Source organism: Bufo bufo, chromosome 2 (assembly GCF_905171765.1).
Source record: "Bufo bufo chromosome 2, aBufBuf1.1, whole genome shotgun sequence".
In the NCBI taxonomy this organism is placed as follows: domain Eukaryota; kingdom Metazoa; phylum Chordata; class Amphibia; order Anura; family Bufonidae; genus Bufo; species Bufo bufo.
This window is the reverse complement of record NC_053390.1, coordinates 24633982-24657277: the sequence shown is the minus strand read 5'-3', so window position 1 is coordinate 24657277 and position 23296 is coordinate 24633982. Positions and strand designations below refer to the sequence as shown.

General features: G+C 43.5%; 2 protein-coding genes across 2 annotated transcripts in view; one reads left to right on the top strand and one right to left on the bottom strand.

Moving 5' to 3' along the window:
- Positions 1-23296, top strand: part of LOC120991124 (zinc finger protein 585A-like) — a 2129672-nt gene that overhangs the window by 698003 nt on the left and 1408373 nt on the right. The gene's annotated exons all lie outside the window — the stretch shown is intronic.
- LOC120991891 (zinc finger protein OZF-like) lies at positions 1008-21803 on the bottom strand. The gene is made up of 2 exons (XM_040420632.1): positions 21788-21803; positions 1008-2398 (listed from the first exon to the last, which is right to left on the bottom strand). Exon 2 carries the CDS (start codon positions 2367-2369, stop codon positions 1008-1010), a length of 1362 nt encoding a protein of 453 aa, XP_040276566.1. The 5' UTR covers positions 2370-2398; positions 21788-21803.

Genomic DNA, 23296 nt, shown 5'->3' with positions numbered 1-23296 from the left:
AACTCCCAGTCCTACTGCCAGTTTCTGGAAGACACCTTCTTCAAGCAGTGGTACAGGAAGAAGTCTGCATCCTTCAAGAAAAACATGATTTTCATGCAGGACAATGCTCCATCACACGCGTCCAAGTACTCCACAGCGTGGCTGGCAAGAAAGGGTATAAAATAAGAAAATCTAATGACATGGCCTCCTTGTTCACCTGATGTGAACCCCATTGAGAACCTGTGGTCCATCATCAAATGTGAGATTTACAAGGAGGGAAAACAGTACACCTCTCTGAACAGTGTCTGGGAGGCTGTGGTTGCTGCTGCACGCAATGTTGATGGTGAACAGATCAAAACACTGACAGAATCCATGGATGGCAGGCTTTTGAGTGTCCTTGCAAATAAAGGTGGCTATATTGGTCACTGATTTGTTTTTGTTTTTGAATGTCAGAAATGTATATTTGTGAATGTTGAGATGTTATATTGGTTTCACTGGTAAAAATAAATAATTGAAATGGGTATATATTTGTTTTTTGTTAAGTTGCCTAATAATTATGCACAGTAATAGTTACCTGCACACACAGATATCCCCCTAAAATAGCTAAAACTAAAAACAAACTAAAAACTACTTCCAAAAATATTCAGCTTTGATATTAATGAGTTTTTTGGGTTCATTGAGAACATGGTTGTTGTTCAATAATAAAATGAATCCTCAAAAATACAACTTGCCTAATAATTCTGCACTCCCTGTAGATAGGTTTACCATTAAACCGCAGGAATGTACATATGGGGTTAATTATCACCGATCACACGGTCAGATAAATCAGTGACATAGTAATCATGCCACCAATATCACTGTCTCTGCACAGGAGGGTTAGTTTGTAAGAGCAATAACGGTCACAGCGCTAGGAGAAAGTATAATATGAACCAAGAAGACAATGTCTGTCAATGACAATGGACGCTGTCGTGGAGCAAATAGAAGACTTTATTTTACCTTTAGGCATTTGGTCTAAGTAGGGAATGGTGCTAACCTGTGGATTGAAGCTCTTTTACGTAGGACTTACCCTCCCTTGCTTCCCCAATGCTGCCATCGGATAGCAATTCAGCATTACAGGTTCTCTCTCTTGTGTGAATTCGCTCATGTGTAACAACATTTGATTTCTGTGCAAAACATTTCACACATTCTGAACACGAATACGGTTTATCTCCTGTGTGAATTTTCTTATGTCTAACAAGACCTGGTTCGCCTGTAAAGCATTTCCCACATTCTGAACACGGATATGGTTTCTCTCCTGTGTGACGTCTCTCATGTATAACAAGATGTGATTTATATATAAAACATTTTCCACATTTTGAACATGAATTTAGCTTCTCTCTTTTGTGAATTCTCTCGTGTGTAACAAGATATGATTTTGTTGTAAAACATTTCCCGCATTCTGAACATGAATATGGCTTGTCTCCGGTGTGATTTCTCTCGTGTAAAACAAGACGTGATTTTTGTGTGAAACATTTTCCACATTCAGAACATGAATACGGCTTCTGTCCTGTATGAATTCTCTCATGTATAGCTAAAGTTGTTTTCTGGGTAAAACATTTCCTACATTCTGAACATGAATACGGTTTCACTCCTGTGTGAAATCTCTGATGTGTAACAAGATATGATTTAACTGCAAAACATTTCCCACATTCTGAACATGAATATGGTTTCTCCCCTGTGTGACTTCTCTCATGTATAGCTAAAGTTGTTTTCTGGGTAAAACATTTCCTACATTCTGAACATGAATACGGTTTCACTCCTGTGTGAAATCTCTGATGTCTAACAAGATATGATTTAACTGCAAAACATTTCCCACATTCTGAACATGAATATGGTTTCTCCCCTGTGTGTAATCTCTGATGTGCAACAAGATATGATTTAACGGCAAAACATTTCCCACATTCTGAACATGAATATGGTTTCTCCCCTGTGTGACTTCTCTCATGTCTAACAAGACTTGATTTATCTATAAAACATTTCCCACATTCTGGACATGAATATAGCTTCTCCCCTGTATGACTTTTCTCATGTGTAGCAAGATGGGATTTATATGTAAAGCACCTACCACATTCTGAACAGGAGTATGGCTTCCTCCCTGTATGAGTCCTTCTGTGTGTAGAAAGACCTGAGCTTTTTGTGAACTCTTTACCACGCTGAAAACATTTACTCCCCTTCTGGCCTGCACTTGTGATAATATTTGATTGATCAGGAGAAGGTTCCTCATGATTAGAGAGATTATATGACAGATCTGTGCTGTGAAGTCCTGGATATAAATTAAGAGTAATGAGGTTTCCTCCTGAAGAGCGTGGCGTGATATCTTTATCTTCTACATTATAATTTAGTGATGACATGACATCCTCAGAATTCTTATTGGGATTCTCTGTGAAGATGAAAATTAGAATTTGTGATTTTTTCAATTGACATCCTGCCTCCTATCAACACATTTTGACCTTCAACGCCAAGTAAGCATCATATTAATACAACAAATCTACTGAGGATTTGTCCCCACATTCCTCAACGCAAACTGCATTATCAAATAGATCTTTTAAATCTGATAAAGATGGTGGTTTGATTACAAAAATCCATGCCATAATGCCCACCTAGAGCTCAACTGTCAAGCTGATCCCCTGCTGCTGCTGCAGAAATCTCACATACTCTTAGTACAAGCTGTAGTCTCCCTGGCTTTGCAGTGAGAGATCCTCCATCTTCCAGCAGCAGTTTCAGTGTGGAATTACAGATTATAATTCCATTTTCAGCTTTCTTTTACTGCAGCCTGTACTGAGCATGTGTGAGACAGCAACAACGGGGAGGAGGTGTACTGAAAGGAGCTTGTCAACTAAGCTTTAGGTGGATGGAGACTGAGTTTAGCTTGTAAATACAGGTGTAGTGAAAGGGTAGGGAAAAGTGCAGCCCTGGACTCCACCCACACCACTGTCCCTACCTACTTGCAAGATCCACCCTAAAAGTCCACAACTTGATGACAGTTTCTGACTTGACTAAGTGCAAAGGCCTAAACCAAAATGGGTAAAGAGTAGTCAGACAGGAAGAGGAGAAAACCAGACAGGCAAAGCCAAGACTGGATAACGTCAGAGACAAAGGCGAGGTCACAACTAGCCAAACACAAGACAATGTCCAATATCAAGCAAGGTCAAATAACAGACAAAGTCAAATTCCAGGTGACATCAGAGGCAAAAATCTGTATACAGAGGCAAAAATCTGTATACAAAGGCAAGTCAAAGAAACAGGCAAAAGGTCAATGCTCTACAGAAACAAACACACAACTAGCTAGTGAGGAAGGAATACTAATCACAGGCAACTATGTCCAGCTGCTGTCGGTTCAAATAGCCTGCCCTCAGAAGATGTGGGACGTAGAAACTGAGCCTGATTGGTCCAGCATCCTTGCTCCCTGATGGAAGATTGGAAAATGTTCAAAAATGATTATATAGCTATTCTGACATGGAGTTTCACAATAAGCACACCAGCCTCATCAGGTCTAAGAAAGCTATTTAATACTACATGCATCGTATATTGTGAAATCTAGTGAGCGACCCTCTATAAACCCCTTGACAATAATAGTACAGGCGTTTTTGTGCGTTATTCAAATATTAAAATATTTATCCCATATTGTGAATGGCATAATGGATAAAAAATAAATAATATATCAGTATGGCCGACTCACCAGGACCCTGATTCAGTCAGCAGGATAAGGGGAACACTTCATGATGTGATTAGGACATCTCCAATCAAAGAGCAGCAGCCGGTGATCAGATTCTCCTCCTGCTCTGAAGGCACCAAGGACAGAATCTGAAATCACTTTCTCCATTCATGATTCCATACCTGTGGTGACATCTCCTGGAATGTACTCCTCCACCTCACTCTTACATGGGGGATCGCCCATCATCCTCTCTTCTTCCTTCTCCACTTTATTATCAGTCAGATCTTCCCCCTGATTTGTCACCTGTAACAATTCAGTACAATACAGCAGACAGGTGGGAAATCTAACAGATCCACATAAAAGATCCCCACAATCTATGACCCCTCTATGACTGCAGGACCCAGTGGCGTAGCGTGGGGGGCGGTTTCCCCGGGCGCCAAATTGCAGTTAAAAGCCTTCTCCCCTTTATCTTCTCCAGTAAATACCTAAGAACTCAGGATGATGCTGAAGAAACAAGATTTTATTTTGGGAGAGAGAAAAATGTTTTTCATTCATTAACACATAACATAATCGAAAAGTATCAGGGTGGGAAAAAACCCAGTGCCGTTGTGGAGGCTATACGGAAGATCCAATTACCGGTAAGAGTAATCATCATCTTTTCCGTACGCCTCCCCAATGGCACTAAGCAGGAGGATTAACAAAGGAAACAGGCTAGGGAGGGACTGCTGCAGACAAAACTTTTCATCCAAAAGACCAGTCCCTGTTGGACTGTACATCCAGTCAATAAGTCTATAGTGATTGAAAAAGGTTGATGGACTGGACCAGGTTGCTGCCTGGCAGATTTGAGACAATGATGCTGAGGCATTTTCTGCCCAAGAGGTCGACACTGCTCTTGTAGAATGAGCTTTCAATTCAGCGGGTGGAGAGAGTCCTCTTTCCTTATATGCCATGCTGATAGTCATTTTAATCCAGTGAGCGATGGTAGCTTTTGAAGCTGCCTGCCCTTTATTTTGTCCTGCGTACTGGACCAAAAGACGGTCGGTTTTCCTCAGTTCTTTTGTAGAATCCAGATAAGACAGCACACATCTACGCACATCCAAATGATGAAACTTTAATTCCTTAAATGATTTTGCTTGGGCGCAGAATGTAGGCAACGAGATTTCCTTAGCAACTGGTGGTAAAGTAGGATTCCAGGAGTCCCTGGAAAATTGGAGAAAGGTCTTCCAAGTCCTAAGATAGATGTTGGACGTGACCGGTTTTCTGCTGGAAAGAAAAGTGTTGATGATGGCATCTGATAACCCTTTTGACTTCAGGATGGACCGTTCAAATTCCAGGCAATGAGTTTTAACTGGTTGATTGTTGGGTGCCAGGCCGGACCTTGAAGCAGAAGGTCTGGGATCTGAGGAAGAATCCAGTACCTCTTTCTGGAGAGACTCAGAAGCAGGGGAAACCACGCCCTTTTTGGGCGATATGGAGCAATTAGGATTACGTGAGAGCGTTCTTCTGCAATCTTCGTTAGGACCTTTGGGATTAATTGGATTGGTGGGAAGGCATACAGAAGACCTGGCGGCCAAGGACCTGAAAAAGCATCCACTCTCGTTGGGTTGTCCCTGAATGAGAGGGAATAAAATAGATCTGTTTGTTTGTTCCTCTGAGAAGCGAAAAGGTCCACCGTTGGATGTCCCCATTTGCTGCAAATTTTCAAAAAGACTGATCTCTTGAGGCTCCACTCTCCTGGAAATAACCTCCTTCTGCTCAGAAAGTCTGCCAGAATGTTCTCTTCTCCTCTTAGATGGACTGAGGAGATTGACTCTATGTGCGTCTCGGCCCAGGAGAAAATCGGGGATGCAATTTGGCACAGAGTCCTGCTTCTCGTGCCCCCCTGTTTGTTTAGGTATACAACAGTAGTGCTGTTGTCTGAGAGGATGTTGACATTCTGGAAGCGAATGTCTGTTAAAAAGGCCTTTAGAGCCAAAAATACTGCCAGTAGCTCTTTTGCGTTTGAGGATAAGGGGAGAACGTCTGGGTCCCATGTTCCTTGTACTAGCTGTTCTTTGCAGTGGGCTCCCCAACCTGACCCACTTGCGTCCGTTATGACCACTTGGTTTGTGGTCCGCCAAGGAACTCCTTGGTTCAAGTTCGGCATGTTCAGCCACTATTTCAGGGAGTTTTTCACTTTCGAGGAGAGGGTCACTGACCTGTCCAGTGAAAGCGCAGTTCTGTTCCAATGTTTTAGGAGAAATTCCTGCAAGGGTCTTCCGTGGAACTGAGCCCACTTGACCGCCGGAATTGTTGAAGTCATAAGCCCCAGAATTCTCATGATTTTCCTGAAGGAAACCTTTTTGAGCTGCTGAAATGCTGAGATCTTTGAAATAAGGTCTTTCTTCTTTGATTCTGGCAGAAAGGAAGTCATTTGATGGGAATCCATGTGAATCCCCAAAAAGACCATTACCCTTTTGGGTGTTAGATCAGATTTTTCCAAATTCAGCTTCCAGCCTAAAGACTGGAGAACATCTAGAACAGTCCTCAAATGATTTTGTAGAAGTATCTGTGAGGATGCTGAAATGAGGAAATCGTCTAGGTATGGGGTAAAAATTATCTCCTTCTGATGAAAAAAACTTGATGCCAGGCCGAACGGTAGAACCTGAAACTGTAGATGTATTAAGTGGTCTTTCAAGAATACTGTGAATCGTAGATATTTCTGATGCTTTTGATAAATTGGTACATGGTAGTAGGCGTCTGCTAAGTCGAGCGTGACCATGTAGCAATACCGTCTTAACAAATTGATTGTTGAGTTCACTGTCTCCATCTTTTTGAACAAATCTATTTTTATTGAAAATAAGTGTGGAATTGATATAAAGCATACAGGACTGTGATCAATGAGACATAATGACATTGTCATTATCAGAGCATCATATTACAAACAAAGTGAACATAAATGTGATAAAGGTAAGCAGAGGGGGGGGGGTGAGACGTGGGGGGGGAGGGGTGAAAAAGTAAAATGGTAAATGGAGGGGGGGGGGGTGGGAAGGGGAAAGGGAAGGTAAAGATATACAATAGCTTGTATTATGTGAGAACACAGATCTCCATGTTACATAGAAATGTAAAACAATTTAGAGAATGGTGGGTATCCACCTAGATGAATAGCCTATACAATATCTACTAACATAAGTGAACAGTAAAACTACGAAACTATAAAACCTTGCAACACAGAAGGTTAATCTGCATCGGCAGTCAAAGTATGTAAAGCAGCAAATCCTACCTATTAATTTAATAGTTCGAATGACAGAGGCCACAATTCTGCAGAAATGTAAGACATGAGAGGTCTTCTTTAACATTCCTTCCCCATTTCACGAAACAATTTCCATGGCTCCCACAGCAGCAGAAACTTAGAATGAGGCCTAGTTGCCCAGCTTGCCAATTCCTCCATCAAGAAAATCTGGTCAATCTTTTCGTACCAATTCTTTAGTGAGGGAGGTGAGGAGTTTAACCAGTTTAACAGAATTAGCAACCTAGCTGCTTGAACTAGAAGGGTCGGTAAATTAAACATCGATGGTTGCCACTTATTGGAGGGTAGCCATAAAAGTACTGATTGGGGAGTTAACTCTATTGTGGTGTTACATATTTCATTTATTTTTTGTTCAACTTGGTCCCAGTAGGAGCCAATTAATGGGCAATGCCACATAATGTGACCTAGTGTACCTCTTTGAGTCTTACATCGCCAACATAAATCATGGTCTACGAGACCCATTTTGAAAAGCTTGTAAGGATCATTATACAATCTAGTCAAGGTTTTAAAAGAATGTACTTGCGTTTTTATGCATCTGGAAAACCCGTGGCATCTCAAAAAGATCTGATCAACCTCCTGTGGGGAGAAGAACTTATCTAGGTCTTCTTCCCAAGCTCTTATGAAAGCTGGGGTAACACTACCTTTTTTAGGGATTATATAGAAGCGAGACACTATATCTCAGAAGGTTATCATGAGATGAGATTTGTTCAAACCAGGTAAGGGTTGGCATGGTAGCATATTTGGCAATTAGAGTTTGACACGCACTATGTAACTCCTGCCTTGCCAGGAAGTCTCCCTCTTTAATGAGTCTGGAACATAAGGTTGGAATATCATCCATAGATTTCAAATCGGATATCAGAGCGGATATAGGGATATCAGCTTAAAGGTTCCAGAATTGTGGGATACAGGGCGAGTCTGGTTTCAACAAATAGGGAATAAATTTTGCTGGTAGTCCACTAGGTGGATCTGAGAAAAGGTTCACGATAGATTTAAGGTTTTGTATATTCAGGTATATTAACCTTTGGATAAATCCCAGAAAAAAATGCACCAAACGGATATGCCACTGACTATACTAGCTATTCATACAAGCAGATATTAAAAGCTGAGACTTTTGCCAATATATTCCTGTCAGGAACACATCGGAGCCCATCATGCACCACGTCACGGTCTCTCAGCATGGCAAGGGTCCTACCACTACGCTAACTATGGTGTGAACACGGTCTGAAGGTGATGAAATCCAGCTCACAGCCAAGCTTCCACACAACCGCATAGCAGGACAACTAATGCAATGTGAATAAAGCAAGACTGTAACCCACACCCATATCAGACCGTGTGATGGAGGTTACCAGGTGCAAAAGAATGTTTAAATGCCAGGTAAAGGCACATTCAATACATATAAAACAAAATCACAGAAATATAATGGCAAAAATACCTTTGGATAAGCCTGTGGGTGTCATATCAGGGGTAACGATTCCCCAAAGCCCTGCATATTGTTTACCAGATATAAGGTCTAGTTCTATGTCAGAGCCAAGTGTTCGGTATTTTGGGACACATAACTGTAACCATCGTTTTAGTTGAATCGCCTTGTAGTAGTAGTAGTTTAAATCCGGCAAACCCATTCCTCCATTTGTGCGAGTTCTAATTAACTTGTCATGAGCTAATCTAGGTTTTTTGTTTTTCCACAAAAGCAAGCAAGTATCTGCCTAACACTTCTGAAATATGATTTAGGGAGATGGATGGGGACCATTTGAAGAAGGTACAGCAATTTTGGAACAATATATGTTTGGAGAAGATTTTTTTAGGCCTAACCAGGAGACCCATGGGAGTGACAAGGTTTGAAGCTGATTCTGGATCTTCTTCAGGAAAGGTAAGTAATTAGATCTAAAAAGATTAGAGGGGTCTTTAGTGAGTTCAATACCTAGGTATGTGAGGGAATCTTCGTTCCAACTAAAAGGATAGGAAGTTTTGAGACAATGCGTCAAACGGGGAGGCATGGCCACACCCATAGCTACTGATTTTGAGTAATTTATCTTAAAATTAGATAAGGAACGAAAGGTGGAGAAGAGTTCAAGGATATGAGGGAAGGCTTGTTAGGGATTTGTTATCAGTAACATTAAGTCATCTGCAAAGGCCGCGCACTTATGTTCAGCTTTATGTATTGTCAAGCCCCTTATGGATGGATTATCTCGAAACGCCTGAAGCAACGTCTCCATTACCATTATAAACAAGGAAGGGGATAAGGGGCATCCCTGTCTAGTCCCGTTAGTGATGGTACACGGTCCAGATAATATACCATTGACCCTCACTCTAGCACTAGGAGCCTGATATAAGGACATAATCGCTTTTATAAACAAGTCGGGGATCCCAAATCTGTGAAGAGTGCGCTGTGCGTAAAGCCAATCTACCCGGTCAAAGGCTTTTTCTGCATCTGTACTTAAAAGCACCAGAGGCTGAGATTTACTTTTGGCCCAGTAGATAGCGTTGATAATCGACAGGACTGGAAATTCCCTTACCTTCCCATCACAAAGCCTGCTTGCTCCTTATTGATAATCTGTGGGATTACAGTACTGAGTCTAGACGCCAGTAATTTGGCCCATATTTTTATATCTATGTTAAGCAAAGAAATAGGCCTTTAATTGCCACATTCTCAAGTATCTTTGCCATCTTTCGGAATTATGGCGATTGTGACTTCCAATGATTGTTTTGGAAGGGTTTCTCCTATTGATAAATCATGGCACCATTTAGTTAGATGTGGGGATAAAATGGGCAGGAGTTTCTTATAATATCCTATTGGTAGGCCGTCTGGACCCGGGGCCTTACCCAAAGGCATGCTTTTAATAACCTTTTGGACCTCGTTCTCTGTAACTGGTTGTAACAAAGAGGAGCAATCCTCAGGACTAATCTTTGGCAGTTTTAAAGCATCTAAAAAGTTATCCATTTGTCTCACTCTCTGACTCACTCAGTTTATTTGATGACTTCTCAGTGTTACTATTCAAATTCTATAAAGCTCTGTAGAAGGAGCAAAACACCTCCGCTATAGCATCTGTAGAGGATACCAACGCTCCTCCCTTTGTCTTGATAGAGGAGACAAATTGGGCCACCCTTCTCTGCTTGATCTGGTGAGTCATGATCTTATTTCCTTCATCACCGTGCATATACTGTCTAAATTTTGCATATTGATAAGCTTTTGCACATTTTAATTCTTTTAGTTGCCCCTCAAGGATGTAAGGTCATCTTGAGCAGAAATTAATTTGAATTGTTTCTGAATAGATTTGACCGAGTAAGGAATTTAGCTTTTTCTATCTCTCCTTTTTAAGCTTAGAACCTAACGCTATAAATTCACCACAGATAAAAGCTTTGTGAGATTCCCAAATGATGGTCTGGGGGGAATCCTGTTGTTTATTTTCTTGGAAATAATGGGATAGTTTAAGAGTGACATCCTCAATGTGTCTGTCTGAGTCTAGAATGGTTTCATTTAAACGCCACATCCATTCCTGTGTAGGAAGGTTGGTGAAAGCTAGAGAGGTAGTAACAGGGGCGTGGTCGGAAATTGTAATGGGGCCTATGGACGACCTTTTTAGCATTTCTATATGAGGGTCAGATAGGAAAATATAGTCTAACCGTTGATAAGAACGGTGAACCGCAGAATAGAAGGTAAAATCTTTTACTGTGTCATTAAGCGTCCTCCAGGTGTCTATTAAATGCATCTCCCTTAACAATTTCTGAATGCCCCCTAGCGTTTTTTGTGATTTGGTGGAGCTGCCCAGTGATGTATCTAGGTCAGTGTTGGCGAACCTATGGCACGGGTGCCAGAGGTGGCACTCAGAGCCCTCTCTGTGGGCACCCACACCCTGGAAAAAGTCTATGGTGTACCAATATGCCTTAGACTTTTCCTGCCATTCATCAGTGCAGGGCACACTATGAACGGCACAGGCAGCGCATTAAATGTAGGCAAGCTATTATAGCTAAATGATAAAGTACATGGAAGGTATACTATATTGGACTGTTGTATTCAGGGTAAATTGCCGTGTTTGCACTTAACGATAAATAGGTGGGTTTTGGGTTACAGTTTGGGCACTCGGTCTTAAAAAGGTTCACCATCACTGATCTAGGTGATGATTCAGGGACACATTTAAGTCGCCACCAATTATTTTTACACCTTCAGCAAAGTCCCCAAATTTGGAGAGGGTCGTTTTAAGCCAACTATGTTGCCGGGTATTTGGGGCATAAAGACCACAAGTTGGCCAATCTTACCCTTCACAAATATGAATCTGCCTTCAGAGTCCTGCTGAACAATTATTGGTAGAAACGGTATACGCAATACTGACACCTCTAGAGGCAGACCCATATGTGCTATGAAACCACTGAGAGTACTGTGATTTGGATATGAACGGGACTTTACCCGTCTTAAAATGCATTTCTTGAAGAAAGCATATGTCTCCACCAATCTTCTTCAGAAGTGTGAAGATATGGGACCTCTTCTGGGGTGCGTTACAACCTCTGACATTAAACGTAGTTATACAGTTGCAAGAAAAAGTATGTGAACCCCTTGGAATAATATGGATTTCTGCACAAATTGGTCATAAAATGTGATCTGATCTTCATCTAAGTCACAACAATAGACAATCACAGTCTGCTTAAACTAATAACACACAAAGAATTAAATGTTACCATGTTTTTATTGAACACACCATGTAAACATTCACAGTGCAGGTGGAAAAAGTATGTGAACCCCTAAACTAATGACATCTCCAAGAGCTAATTGGAGTGAGGTGTCAGCCAACTGGAGTCCAATCAATGAGATGAGATTGGAGGTGTTGGTTACAGCTGCCCTGCCCTATAAAAAACAGACACCACTTCTGGGTTTGCTTTTCACATGAAGCATTGCCTGATGTGAATGATGCCTCGCACAAAAGAGCTCTCAGAAGACCTACGATTAAGAATTGTTGACTTGCATAAAGCTGGAAAGGGTTATAAAAGTATCTCCAAAAGCCTTGCTGTTCATCAGTCCATGGTAACACAAATTGTCTATAATTGAGAAAGTTCAGCACTGCTGCTACTCTCCCTAGGAGTGGCCGTCCTGTAAAGATGACTGCAAGAGCACAGCGCAGACTGCTCAATGAGGTGAAGAAGAATCCTAGAATGTCAGCTAAAGACTTAAAAAAGTCTCTGGCATATGCTAACATCCCTGTTAGCGAATCTACGATACGTAAAACACTAAACAAGAATGGATTTCATGGGAGGATACCACAGAGGAAGTCACTGCTGTCTAAAAAAACCATTGCTGCATGTTTACAGTTTGCACAAGAGCACCTGGATGTTCCACAGCAGTACTGGCAAAATATTCTGTGGACAGATGAAACCAAAGTTCAGTTGTTTGGAAGAAACACACAACACAATGTGTGGAGAAAAAGAGGTACAGCACGCCAACATCAAAACCTCATCTCAACTGTGAAGTATGGTGGTGGGGGCATCATGGTTTGGGGCTGCTTTGTTGTGTCAGGGCCTGGACGGATTGCTATCATCGAAGAAAAAATTAATTCCCAAGTTTATCAAGACATTTTGCAGGAGAACTTAAGGCCATCTGTCTACCAGCTGAAGCTCAACTAAAGATGGGTGTTGCAACAGGATAACGACCCAAAGCATAGAAGTAAATCAACAACAGAATGGCTTAAACAGAAGAAAATACGCCTTCTGGAGTGGCCCAGTGAGAGTCCTGACCTCAACCCGATTGAGATGCTGTGGCATGACGTCAAGAAAGCGATTCACACCAGACATCCCAAGAATATTGCTGAACTGAAACTGTTCTGTAAAGAAGAATGGTCAAGAATTACTCCTGACCGTTGTGCACGTCTGATCTGCAACTACAGGAAACGTTTGGTTGAAGTTATTGCTGCCAAAGGAGGTTCAACCAGTTATTAAATCCAAGGGTTCATATACTTTTTCCACCTGCTCTGTGAATGTTTACATGGTGTGTTCAATAAAAACATGGTAACATTTAATTCTTTGTGTGTTATTAGTTTAAGCAGACTGTGATTGTCTATTGTTGTGACTTAAATGAAGATCAGATCACATTTTATGACCAATTTGTGCAGAAATCCATATCATTCCAAAGGGTTCACATACTTTTCTTGCAACTGTATTTAATTCTGTCATAGATAAAATGATAGAAGGCGCTGCTGGACCTTTTGAGGTGTCATGCAAGGGGGTAAAACCAGTACTGAAACAGTTAAGCTGAATACATAAGAATCAGGTAAGCGGAGTACATAACAGTTAAATGTGCTAAGTACATAACATACACTCACCTAAAGAATTATTAGGAACACCATACTTATACGGTGTTGGACCCCCTTTTGCCTTCAGAACTGCCTTAATTCTACGTGGCATTGATTCAACAAGGTGCTGATAGCATTCTTTAGAAATGTTGGCCCATATTGATAGGATAGCATCTTGCAGTTGATGGATATTTGAGGGATGCACATCCAGGGCACGAAGCTCCCGTTCCACCACATCCCAAAGATGCTCTATTGGGTTGAGATCTGGTGACTGTGGGGGCCATTTTAGTACAGTGAACTCATTGTCATGTTCAATTTGAAATGATTCAAGCTTTGTGACAAGGTGCATTATCCTGCTGGAAGTAGCCATCAGAGGATGGGTACATGGTGGTCATGAAGGGATGGACATGGTCAGAAACAATGCTCAGGTAGCCCATGGCATTTAAACGATGCCCAATTGACACTAAGGGGCCTAAAGTGTGCCCAGAAAACATCCCCCACACCATTACACCACCACGGTAACAAGGCATGATGGATACATGTTCTCATTCTGTTTACGCCAAATTTGGACTCTACCATTTGAATGTCTCAACAGAAATCGAGACTCATCAGACCAGGCAACATTTTTCCAGTCTTCAACAGTCCAATTTTGGTGAGCTCGTGCAAATTGTAGCCTCTTTTTCCTATTTGTAGTGGAGATGAGTGGTACCTGGTGGGGTCTTCTGCTGTTGTAGCCCATCCGCCTCAAGGTTGTGCGTGTTGTGGCTTCACAAATGCTTTGCTGTATACCTCGGTTGTAACGAGTGGTTATTTCAGTCAACGTTGCTCTTCTATCAGCTTGAATCAGTCGGCACATTCTCCTCTGACCTCTAGCATCAACAAGGCATTTTTGCCCACAGGACTGCCGCATACTGGATGTTTTTCCCTTTTCACACCATTCTTTGTAAACCCTAGAAATGGTTGTGCGTGAAAATCCCAGTAACTGAGCAGATTGTGAAATACTCAGACCGGCCTGTCTGGCACCAACAACCATGCCACGCTCAAAATTGCTTAAATCACCTTTCTTTCCCATTCTGACATTCAGTTTGGAGTTCAGGAGATTGTCTTGACCAGGACCACACCCCTAAATGCATTGAAGCAACTGCCATGTGATTGGTTGACTAGATAATTGCATTAATGAGAAATAGAACAGGTGTTCCTAATAATTCATTAGGTGAGTGTACATATGAGCTGAATACATAGAGAACCAGAAAACTGAATACATAGAGAATTGATAAGCTGGATACATGTGAAGATAGATGGTATATCATAGAAACAGTGGTGAGGAGCCACTGTAATATCGCGTGGTAGGGTGCATGGGAACTGAGATGTATCCTAACCCGTTTCTTCCCCACCCGCATTACTTTTAACAATAATGCTACCTATCTGAGGAGTGTAATAATGTATAATATCAATGGTAGCAATTAAGGCAACTTAAAGAATGCACAACTGTTTAAAGAATAAACTTATCCTGTCGCATACAAACTCCCTACAGTAAACCGTATGTAAACCCTGACAAAAACGGATTCAAATAGAACCTTAACTGCATAATAACATTTGCCTGTAATAGGGTACTGTAGAGAAGTCGGCAAATCTTCAAGAGATGGTGTTGCGACACTTCAACAAATGGGTCCAAGATGAGGTATCTTGAGGTTCAGAACTTCTTATCACTGAGTTCAGGTATTTTCCTTCACACCTGGCATCTTTCTGTTTTTGCTTGGACGATATTTCCCAGGTATCTTGTATAAGGAGCTGTGGTAGCTTTGAGACTGTGAGTTCCACTGGCATCCAGGTATCTATCTTGATAGGAGGTATATCTAAGATTTTCCAAGCCGTAGGTAGGTCTTGTGGTGATCGGACAACACAGAGGCGACCATTCTTGGCAAATGTGATCCCAAATGGGTATAGCCATTTATATAACACTTTGTGATTCCTCAAATGGTCCGTTAGCGGCTTTAAGACCCTACATTTCACCAGGGTAGAGAAAGCCAAGTCCTGAAACAATAAGACTGATGAAGCGCCATATTTAAGGTCCGCTTCTTGCGGGATGCTTGCAAAATGGCAGCTGAGTCTTTATAACATATTACATCTCTGGGAGCCTCCCCAGCTTTTGGGTAAGGGGCGCAGGGAGCAATGTATTCTTTCTATAGTGATTTCTACAGCCCTATTCTCACCCAGTAACTCAGCAAACAGAGACTTGGCAGTCATTTCTAGCTCTTCAGGGGTGACTGATTCATCAAGCCCTTTTAATCTAATATTCTTGCGTCTGCTCCTGTTTTTTTTTATCCTCAATCATGAGGAAGGCATTATTTATTGAGGAGATTTGCGCATCCATTGTGGTTATCACGTCAGCACTGTGTGCTACTACTTGCTCCTGCCGGGCTTCTAGTTGTTCCACCCGGTTCCCCAGGGCGTGCATGTCATGCCTAAGGTCACGTACCTCTTGTAACAAGGGAGCCAAGGCTTGGGATAATGTCTCCTTGGAGAAAGCTTTGGTGAGCGCTTCGCTCTCCTTCTGTAGCAATTCCTCCTCAGGAGTTTCCATATATTCAGCGTCCCCTTCGCCCTCTTTCTGATTCCCGCTCTGTGAGCCGGGACGCCATCTTGGACATGCGGACTGGGGACAGCGCCGACTTCTTGTTTAAAAATCTGTCCATGTCCGCTTGACTTTTCTTTGATCTGGGAGTATCAGGGGCATCTCTGGAGCTGTTGCTGCCGATTTTTCCCATCTTGGAGCAGCTTGTGGTGTGCAAAAGCTTAGTAATGCAGGTTTAGTGGGACAGAGCTCCTGCTCAAGCCTCCGTCTTGCTCAGCGGTTAGGCTCCGCCCTCCACTGTCTCCATCTTGAACTTCTTGTAATGGATGAACCTGTTGAGGTATTTTAGGTTAATAATAGCTCTGAAGGAGCCATTCTGTTTTTTCACTAGGAATATTGGGGAGTAGAAACCTCTCCCTATCTGGTCTATTGGGATAACCGTTTCCTTTTCTAATAAGAGAAGAATCTGAGACTCTAAGAGATGGTGATCTACTTTTAGTTTTTTGTTTATTACGAACCACTCTGGAGGGGGAGAAGAAAATTCTAGCTTGTATCCCTGATGGATTATGTCCAGAATTCAAGGTGAGTTTGAGATTTCTTCCCATGCCGTACAGAATCTTTTTAGTCTTCCCCCCACAGGATCTCTGGTGTCATAAACTTGACTGCTTAGAAGATTTGTCCTGGTTAAAGAGGAATCCCCTACCTCTACCTTTTGAGGGCTGCCATGAACCTGAGTTATCCTTTTTCCACTGTTCCTGCCTGCCCCTTTTTTGGTTTTGAAATGACCGCCGCTGCTGAAAGAACTTGGTCTCAGTCGGGAATCCTTTCCTCCTATTGGAAGCTTTTTCCAAAATGTCAACCAAAAACTGAACCAAAAAGTCTGTTTCCTTCACAGGGGATACCACAAAGTCTATTTTTGGAAGCGGTATCCCCCACCCAGGATCTTAACCAAACAGACCTCCTTGCCGTATTTGAAAGAGCTGCAGTTCTAGCGGACAACTTAACAAGGTCCGCAGAGGCATCAGCTAAAAAATTTGAAGCTTGTTTGAAAACCGGCAGGGAGGATAAAATGTCTTCTCTAGGGGTGCCTGAGACCAAATGTTCCTCCAGCTGCGACAACCACAAGGATAGGGACCTGGCTGTGTAAGTGGCTGCGATGCTCGGCCTTTTTTTTATCTTTTATAATTGTATATTTATTAAATAATATAGAAATTAAAATGCACATCTACAGTAGATTCATGCACATTAGTACAAGGTAAAGGATGAAACATGAAAAGCATCACATTCATAGTGATTGAGCACTTGTAACACTCGATAATTATAAATGATGAAAAATGAGAAACCGAGCAGAAATATAACAATAAAGTGTACTAAGGGAGACTGTGTCTATCTTTAATCAGTCCAAAGTAGGACTACTTAGCGGTATATAAGACATCAGGTAGTAGTGAAGGAGTCTTAAAGACCCAAAAGCCCAGAGCTTCTCAGCAAGTAATGCTTTACCAAACTAATAACCAAAAGACAAGACAGATAACATAGACAATGACACAAGAGGGGGGGGGGGGGGAACACCTCTTTCTCATGAGGTTGTTAAGGTTACCTTGTAGTAATTATCCCACAGGTACCATATGGCGTTGAAGAGTACTACTTTGTCCTGAAACATGGACGTGGAATATTCCATTGTTCGGACCTCCATCACCCTAGCGTACAAATCAGAAACCCGTGTCGGTTCAGGGCTTTTCCAAGATCGAGAGATTAGACAACGAGTAGCTGTTAGTATCAATAGTAATAACTTAAGTGGATGTTTTTTTTAACTTTAATGGGGACCACATTAAGCAGGAAGGACATAGGGTCAGGTCGGATTTCCACTGCAAAAATATCACTTAGGAGGGTGCCAACTCCGGTCCAGTAGGGGCGTATCTTGGGGCAGTCCCAGAAAAGAGGCAATGTACCCCTATGTAAGCCGCATCTCCAGCAGTCTCCCGGGACTACTGGGTTCATTTTATAGAGGAGGTCAGGAGTGTGGTACCAGTATATAAAATTTTTATATAGGTTCTCCTGACGAAGTACCGACATAGAGGATTTCGCTGCCCTCCTCCATATAAGGTGCCAGAGTGCGTCCGGTAAGGCCTTTCCCAGATACTCCTCCCACCGTACCATGTAGAAATGCCTTTGAACCCGATCAGGGAAGGGAGTCAGCAATATGGAGTAGATCTCAAAAATTAGACCCTTCGCATGTACCCCTTCCCAGCAAAGGCGTTCAAAGGGAGTCGGGAGGGAAACTGTGATCCCTGAAAAAAATGGACTGGGCAAAGTGACTAATCTGGATATAAAAGTAATTGGAGGAGGGGGGGAGATCATATTTGGTCTGGAGGGTAGAAAACGGCAGAAGGACCCTAGTGAAGGGGTCCACAATATCTGCAAACCGAAACACTCCCCGCTGAAACCATGGTCTCGTTGTGGACGTGGTAAGACTAGTAGGGAGCATAGGATGATACAAAAAGGAGGTCATGGCGGAGTGGTTAGAAACCAGAGGAAATTTACCACTGCACTGCTGCATATGAGTCTAGTACAAGATCCTTAATTGGTAGAGTCTTAAGAGATCCGGACCATAGCATGGAGTTAGGATGTATAGGAGCTAGCCAGAGTCTTTCTCCTTGCATCCAGACAGAGTATGGGTGCAAGGAAGCCCAGGCCAGAGTGACAGAACGTAGTTGGGCCGCCCAGTAATATTTGGACAGATCCGGTACCCCTAGTCCACCCTGGTGCCTACTAGATAGAAGGACTGACCGTGGGATTCTACGACGTCTTCCCGCCCATATGGCGATGCTCGGTCTTAACACAGCGGTATTAGATTCCCAGGATCTTTTTAGAACTGATTCACACTTCTTATCCATAGCGTCTTTCAAGAGCCCAAAGGCTTCAAATGGTAAGGATGCTTTTTTGGAAATTCTGGCTATTGGCACATCTACCCTGGGAGTTTTATCCCAGTGGACTGAGTCATCTTTGGTGAAGGGATATTTCCTTTTAAATACTTTAGAAGTACCAGCTCTTTTTTCAGGATCCTTCCACTCTTCAGAAATACGTTTTTAAAAGCTGTCATGGACCGGGACTACTCTTTTCTTCCTATCCCCTAGACCCTTAAACATCTGATCCTGAACAGTCTGGGTTACTTTTGACTCTTCAATGCTCAAGGTGGATCTAATAGCTTTTAGAAGAGAGTCCGTTTTTTTCTATGGCACACAGGGGTCTACCCGCTTCGTCCTCAGAGGAAGAGTCTGACTCAGAAGAATCCATATCTTCCGCTACCTCCAGATCCCAATCCATCTGGGGTTCTATATTAGATCTGGAAGTGGAGGGTTTCTGGGGCAAGGAGGCTATTTTGGCCTCAATGGCCGAGCTTACTTCCTCTCCTATTATGGTTTTCAAACTATCCACCAAGGAAGGGGCCTCTTCAGACATAATCTTTTCTGTGCATTTCTGGCAGATAGGTCTCTTACTGTGACCTGCCAGCTGTTTTTTACAGATTGCACACTTCCTTTTCTGCGCAGTTTCCCCACTGTTCCCAGCATCTCTGCTCTGAAAGCACAAAAAACAACTCCTAACTAAGGAGTAGGATATAAGTGGGGAACCTCCACCAGTGAAAAAAGATGTGGCACATATGTGTAGGAAAAAAAGAGGAGGCTTACCGGGCTGAGGGCCTTAGGGGTGTAGGAAGGCTTCTCTCCAGGAAGCGACACGATACTGTGCTTAATCCGGGATGCCAAACACTCTGCACGGCGTCCGGATCTCCATACCTGCATTCTTAACTACTTCCTGGTCCCATGGTACGGCCGGGAAGTCTTGCGGCATCTGCCGTGGTCATGTGACCCGATCTCGCGAGACTTCGGCCCAGCAGCGTCTTGCGTCGTCGGCGTGCCTTCCGTCCCCTGTGTAGGCTTCGATATGAGCCGTTGGCGACCGGGGCTGCCTTGAAGAGCAGGATTTACGCCAAAAGCAGGCGGCGGGAACAGTCTCTCGTCCCGGAACTCCACTGCTCTGCTACAGCCCTCCTGGATGCCAGGGACTACTTACCAAAAGATTGAGCGAAAGAATTTAGCAGGAGGAGACCTACCTGTTCTCTACCTCATCTCCGAGGGACAGGAAACAACTGGAGAAGGTAAAGGGGAGGAGGCTTTTAAACTTTGTTCTCTACGTTCCTGTCCCTGGGAGGCAGAGTAACCTCCTGCTTAGTGCCGTTGGGGAGGCGTACGGATAAAAGAGGGGGCCATTATAATAATAATAGTACAGAGGGGGCCATAATAATAATAATAATACAGAGGGGTTGGTCCTAATATTATTATTACTACCCCGGATTACACAAACCGGCAGGTGGGTCCCTGAGGACTGGAGTTGAGAAAAACTGATGTAGGGAATGCTATTTCCATCGAGAACAGTTTGGGAGCATGGCATTATGGGGTACTATCTGTATGGCTCTACCACAGTATTGGGGGGCAGCAGGATGACAGTGTTGAGGCATCAAGAGGAGGAGGACGATAGTAAAATGAGGAATCTAATTTTTCTTTCTGTGAAACTCTGCAGAAATGAGACACGGCTGAAAGAAGGGGTGTCATGACGGTCTTATCTCTGAATGAAGACGCTGAGGAAAGAATCTACATCACAGGAGATGTCACTGGATGTAGGGGGTATGTGCTGCTGTATTCTACTGTATATTTTGTAGCAATGTATGAAATATCCATCCACATATCTGTTTGCAGTAGGGTTGTGGGGGTGGATATACAATTTGGCCCACACTGCCGCAGTCCGGCCCCAGACTTCAGGTTACACTGTGCGTGTTCACACCCATCTACTACATTATCTGTACTCAGAGAGTTATCACTGTGTTATCTGTGCTGTTACATAGGACTGCAGGTGACATCTACTGCACTATCTGCAAAAAAGGGGCGTGGCCACAGTTGGGGGGGGGGACGGGGGACGCAATACTTGACTTGCCCCGGGTGCTGGCAACCCATGCTACACCACTGGCAGGACCCCCCTATATAGATGTGTATAGGGCTCAGCTCCATCTACCTGAGGATTCTCCGGGACCTTCTCCTCTGGACAGTCCTGGGAATACAGAGGACGGGGACATCTCTCTGGTGGATTTCTCCTCCTGGATCCATCTGTGGAGACACAAGCACACAGTGACTGAATACATGGCCTCCTGTAGATCTGTCTATAGATCAGACTCTTCTCTCATCTCCTTGACTGCAAATGACGGCTCTTACCTTGTGATATAAGAGGCTGGTGCTCCTCCATTACATGTCACTGCACACACGTGTATACACTGCACATGATGGGTCTTACCTTGTGATATAAGAGGCTGGTGCTCCTCCATTACATGTCACTGCACACACATGTATACACTGCACATGACGGCTCTTACCTTGTGATATAAGAGGCTGGTGCTCCTCCATTACATGTCACTGCACACACGTGTATACACTGCACATGACGGGTCTTACCTTGTGATATAAGAGGCTGGTGCTCCTCCATTACCTGTCACTGCACACACGTGTACACACTGCACATGATGGGTCTTACCTTGTGATATAAGAGGCTGGTGCTCCTCCATTACATGTCACTGCACACACGTGTATACACTGCACATGACGGCTCTTACCTTGTGATATAAGAGGCTGGTGCTCCTCCATTACATGTCACTGCACACACGTGTATACACTGCACATGACGGCTCTTACCTTGTGATTTAAGAGGCTGGTGCTCCTCCATTACATGTCACTGCACACAGGTGTATACACTGCACATGACGGCTCTTACCTTGTGATATAAGAGGCTGGTGCTCCTCCATTACATGTCACTGCACACACATGTATACACTGCACATGACGGGTCTTACCTTGTGATATAAGAGGCTGGTGCTCCTCCATTACATGTCACTGCACACACGTGTATACACTGCACATGACGGCTCTTACCTTGTGATATAAGAGGCTGGTGCTCCTCCATTACATGTCACTGCACACACGTGTATACACTGCACATGACGGGTCTTACCTTGTGATATAAGAAACACAGAGAGGAAATGCACCAAACAGAAATGCTACTGACTATACTGGGAAGTCATACATGCAGGTATTAAAAGCTGAGACTTTCGCCAATATGTTCCAGTCAGGAAGATATCGGAGCCCATCAATGCACCACGTCACGGTCACTCAGCATGGCAAAGGGTCCTAGCCGCTACTCTAACTATGGTGTGAACATGGTCTGGGGGTGATATAATTCAGCACACAGCCAAGCCTCCACACAAAGGCCCAGCATGAATACTGTGGTAGTACAATGTGAATGAGGCCAGGCCGTGAGCCACACCTATGCCAGACCATGTGATGGAAGTTACCAGGTGCAACAGAGTGTCCAAACACACTCAAATCTAACAAGACAAAAACACAGAAATGAAGTGGCAATTCTGGAGGAGCTGCTCAGCCCCTGACACTGTGGCGTGTCTTTTATTGGGGGAGCAGCCCCACCGCATGTGGACCGCAATAATCGACTAACCCCAGCAAAATATGCATACAATGGAGGACGTCGACGCGGTCCACATGCACCACAAGAGCAAACTACACAGAATGTAGCAAATAAACATATGAAACACAGAGAGGAAATGCACCAAACAGAAATGCTACTGACTATACTGGGAAGTCATACATGCAGGTATTAAAAGCTGAGACTTTCGCCAATATGTTCCAGTCAGGAAGATATCGGAGCCCATCAATGCACCACGTCACGGTCACTCAGCATGGCAAAGGGTCCTAGCCGCTCTTGTGGTGCATGTGGACCGCGTCGACGTCCTCCATTGTATGCATATTTTGCTGGGGTTAGTCGATTATTGCGGTCCACATGCGGTGGGGCTGCTCCCCCAATAAAAGACACGCCACAGTGTCAGGGGCTGAGCAGCTCCTCCAGAATTGCCACTTCATTTCTGTGTTTTTGTCTTGTTAGATTTGAGTGTGTTTGGACACTCTGTTGCACCTGGTAACTTCCATCACATGGTCTGGCATAGGTGTGGCTCACGGCCTGGCCTCATTCACATTGTACTACCACAGTATTCATGCTGGGCCTTTGTGTGGAGGCTTGGCTGTGTGCTGAATTATATCACCCCCAGACCATGTTCACACCATAGTTAGAGTAGCGGCTAGGACCCTTTGCCATGCTGAGTGACCGTGACGTGGTGCATTGATGGGCTCCGATATCTTCCTGACTGGAACATATTGGCGAAAGTCTCAGCTTTTAATACCTGCATGTATGACTTCCCAGTATAGTCAGTAGCATTTCTGTTTGGTGCATTTCCTCTCTGTGTTTCATATGTTTATTTGCTACATTCTGTGTAGTTTGCTCTTGTGGTGCATGTGGACCGCGTCGACGTCCTCCATTGTATGCATATTTTGCTGGGGTTAGTCGATTATTGCGGTCCACATGCGGTGGGGCTG

Coding starts and splice junctions, on each gene's coding strand:
- LOC120991891 (XM_040420632.1), bottom strand. CDS start 2,369: ATGTCATCACTAAATTATAATGTAGAAGATAAAGATATCACGCCACGC.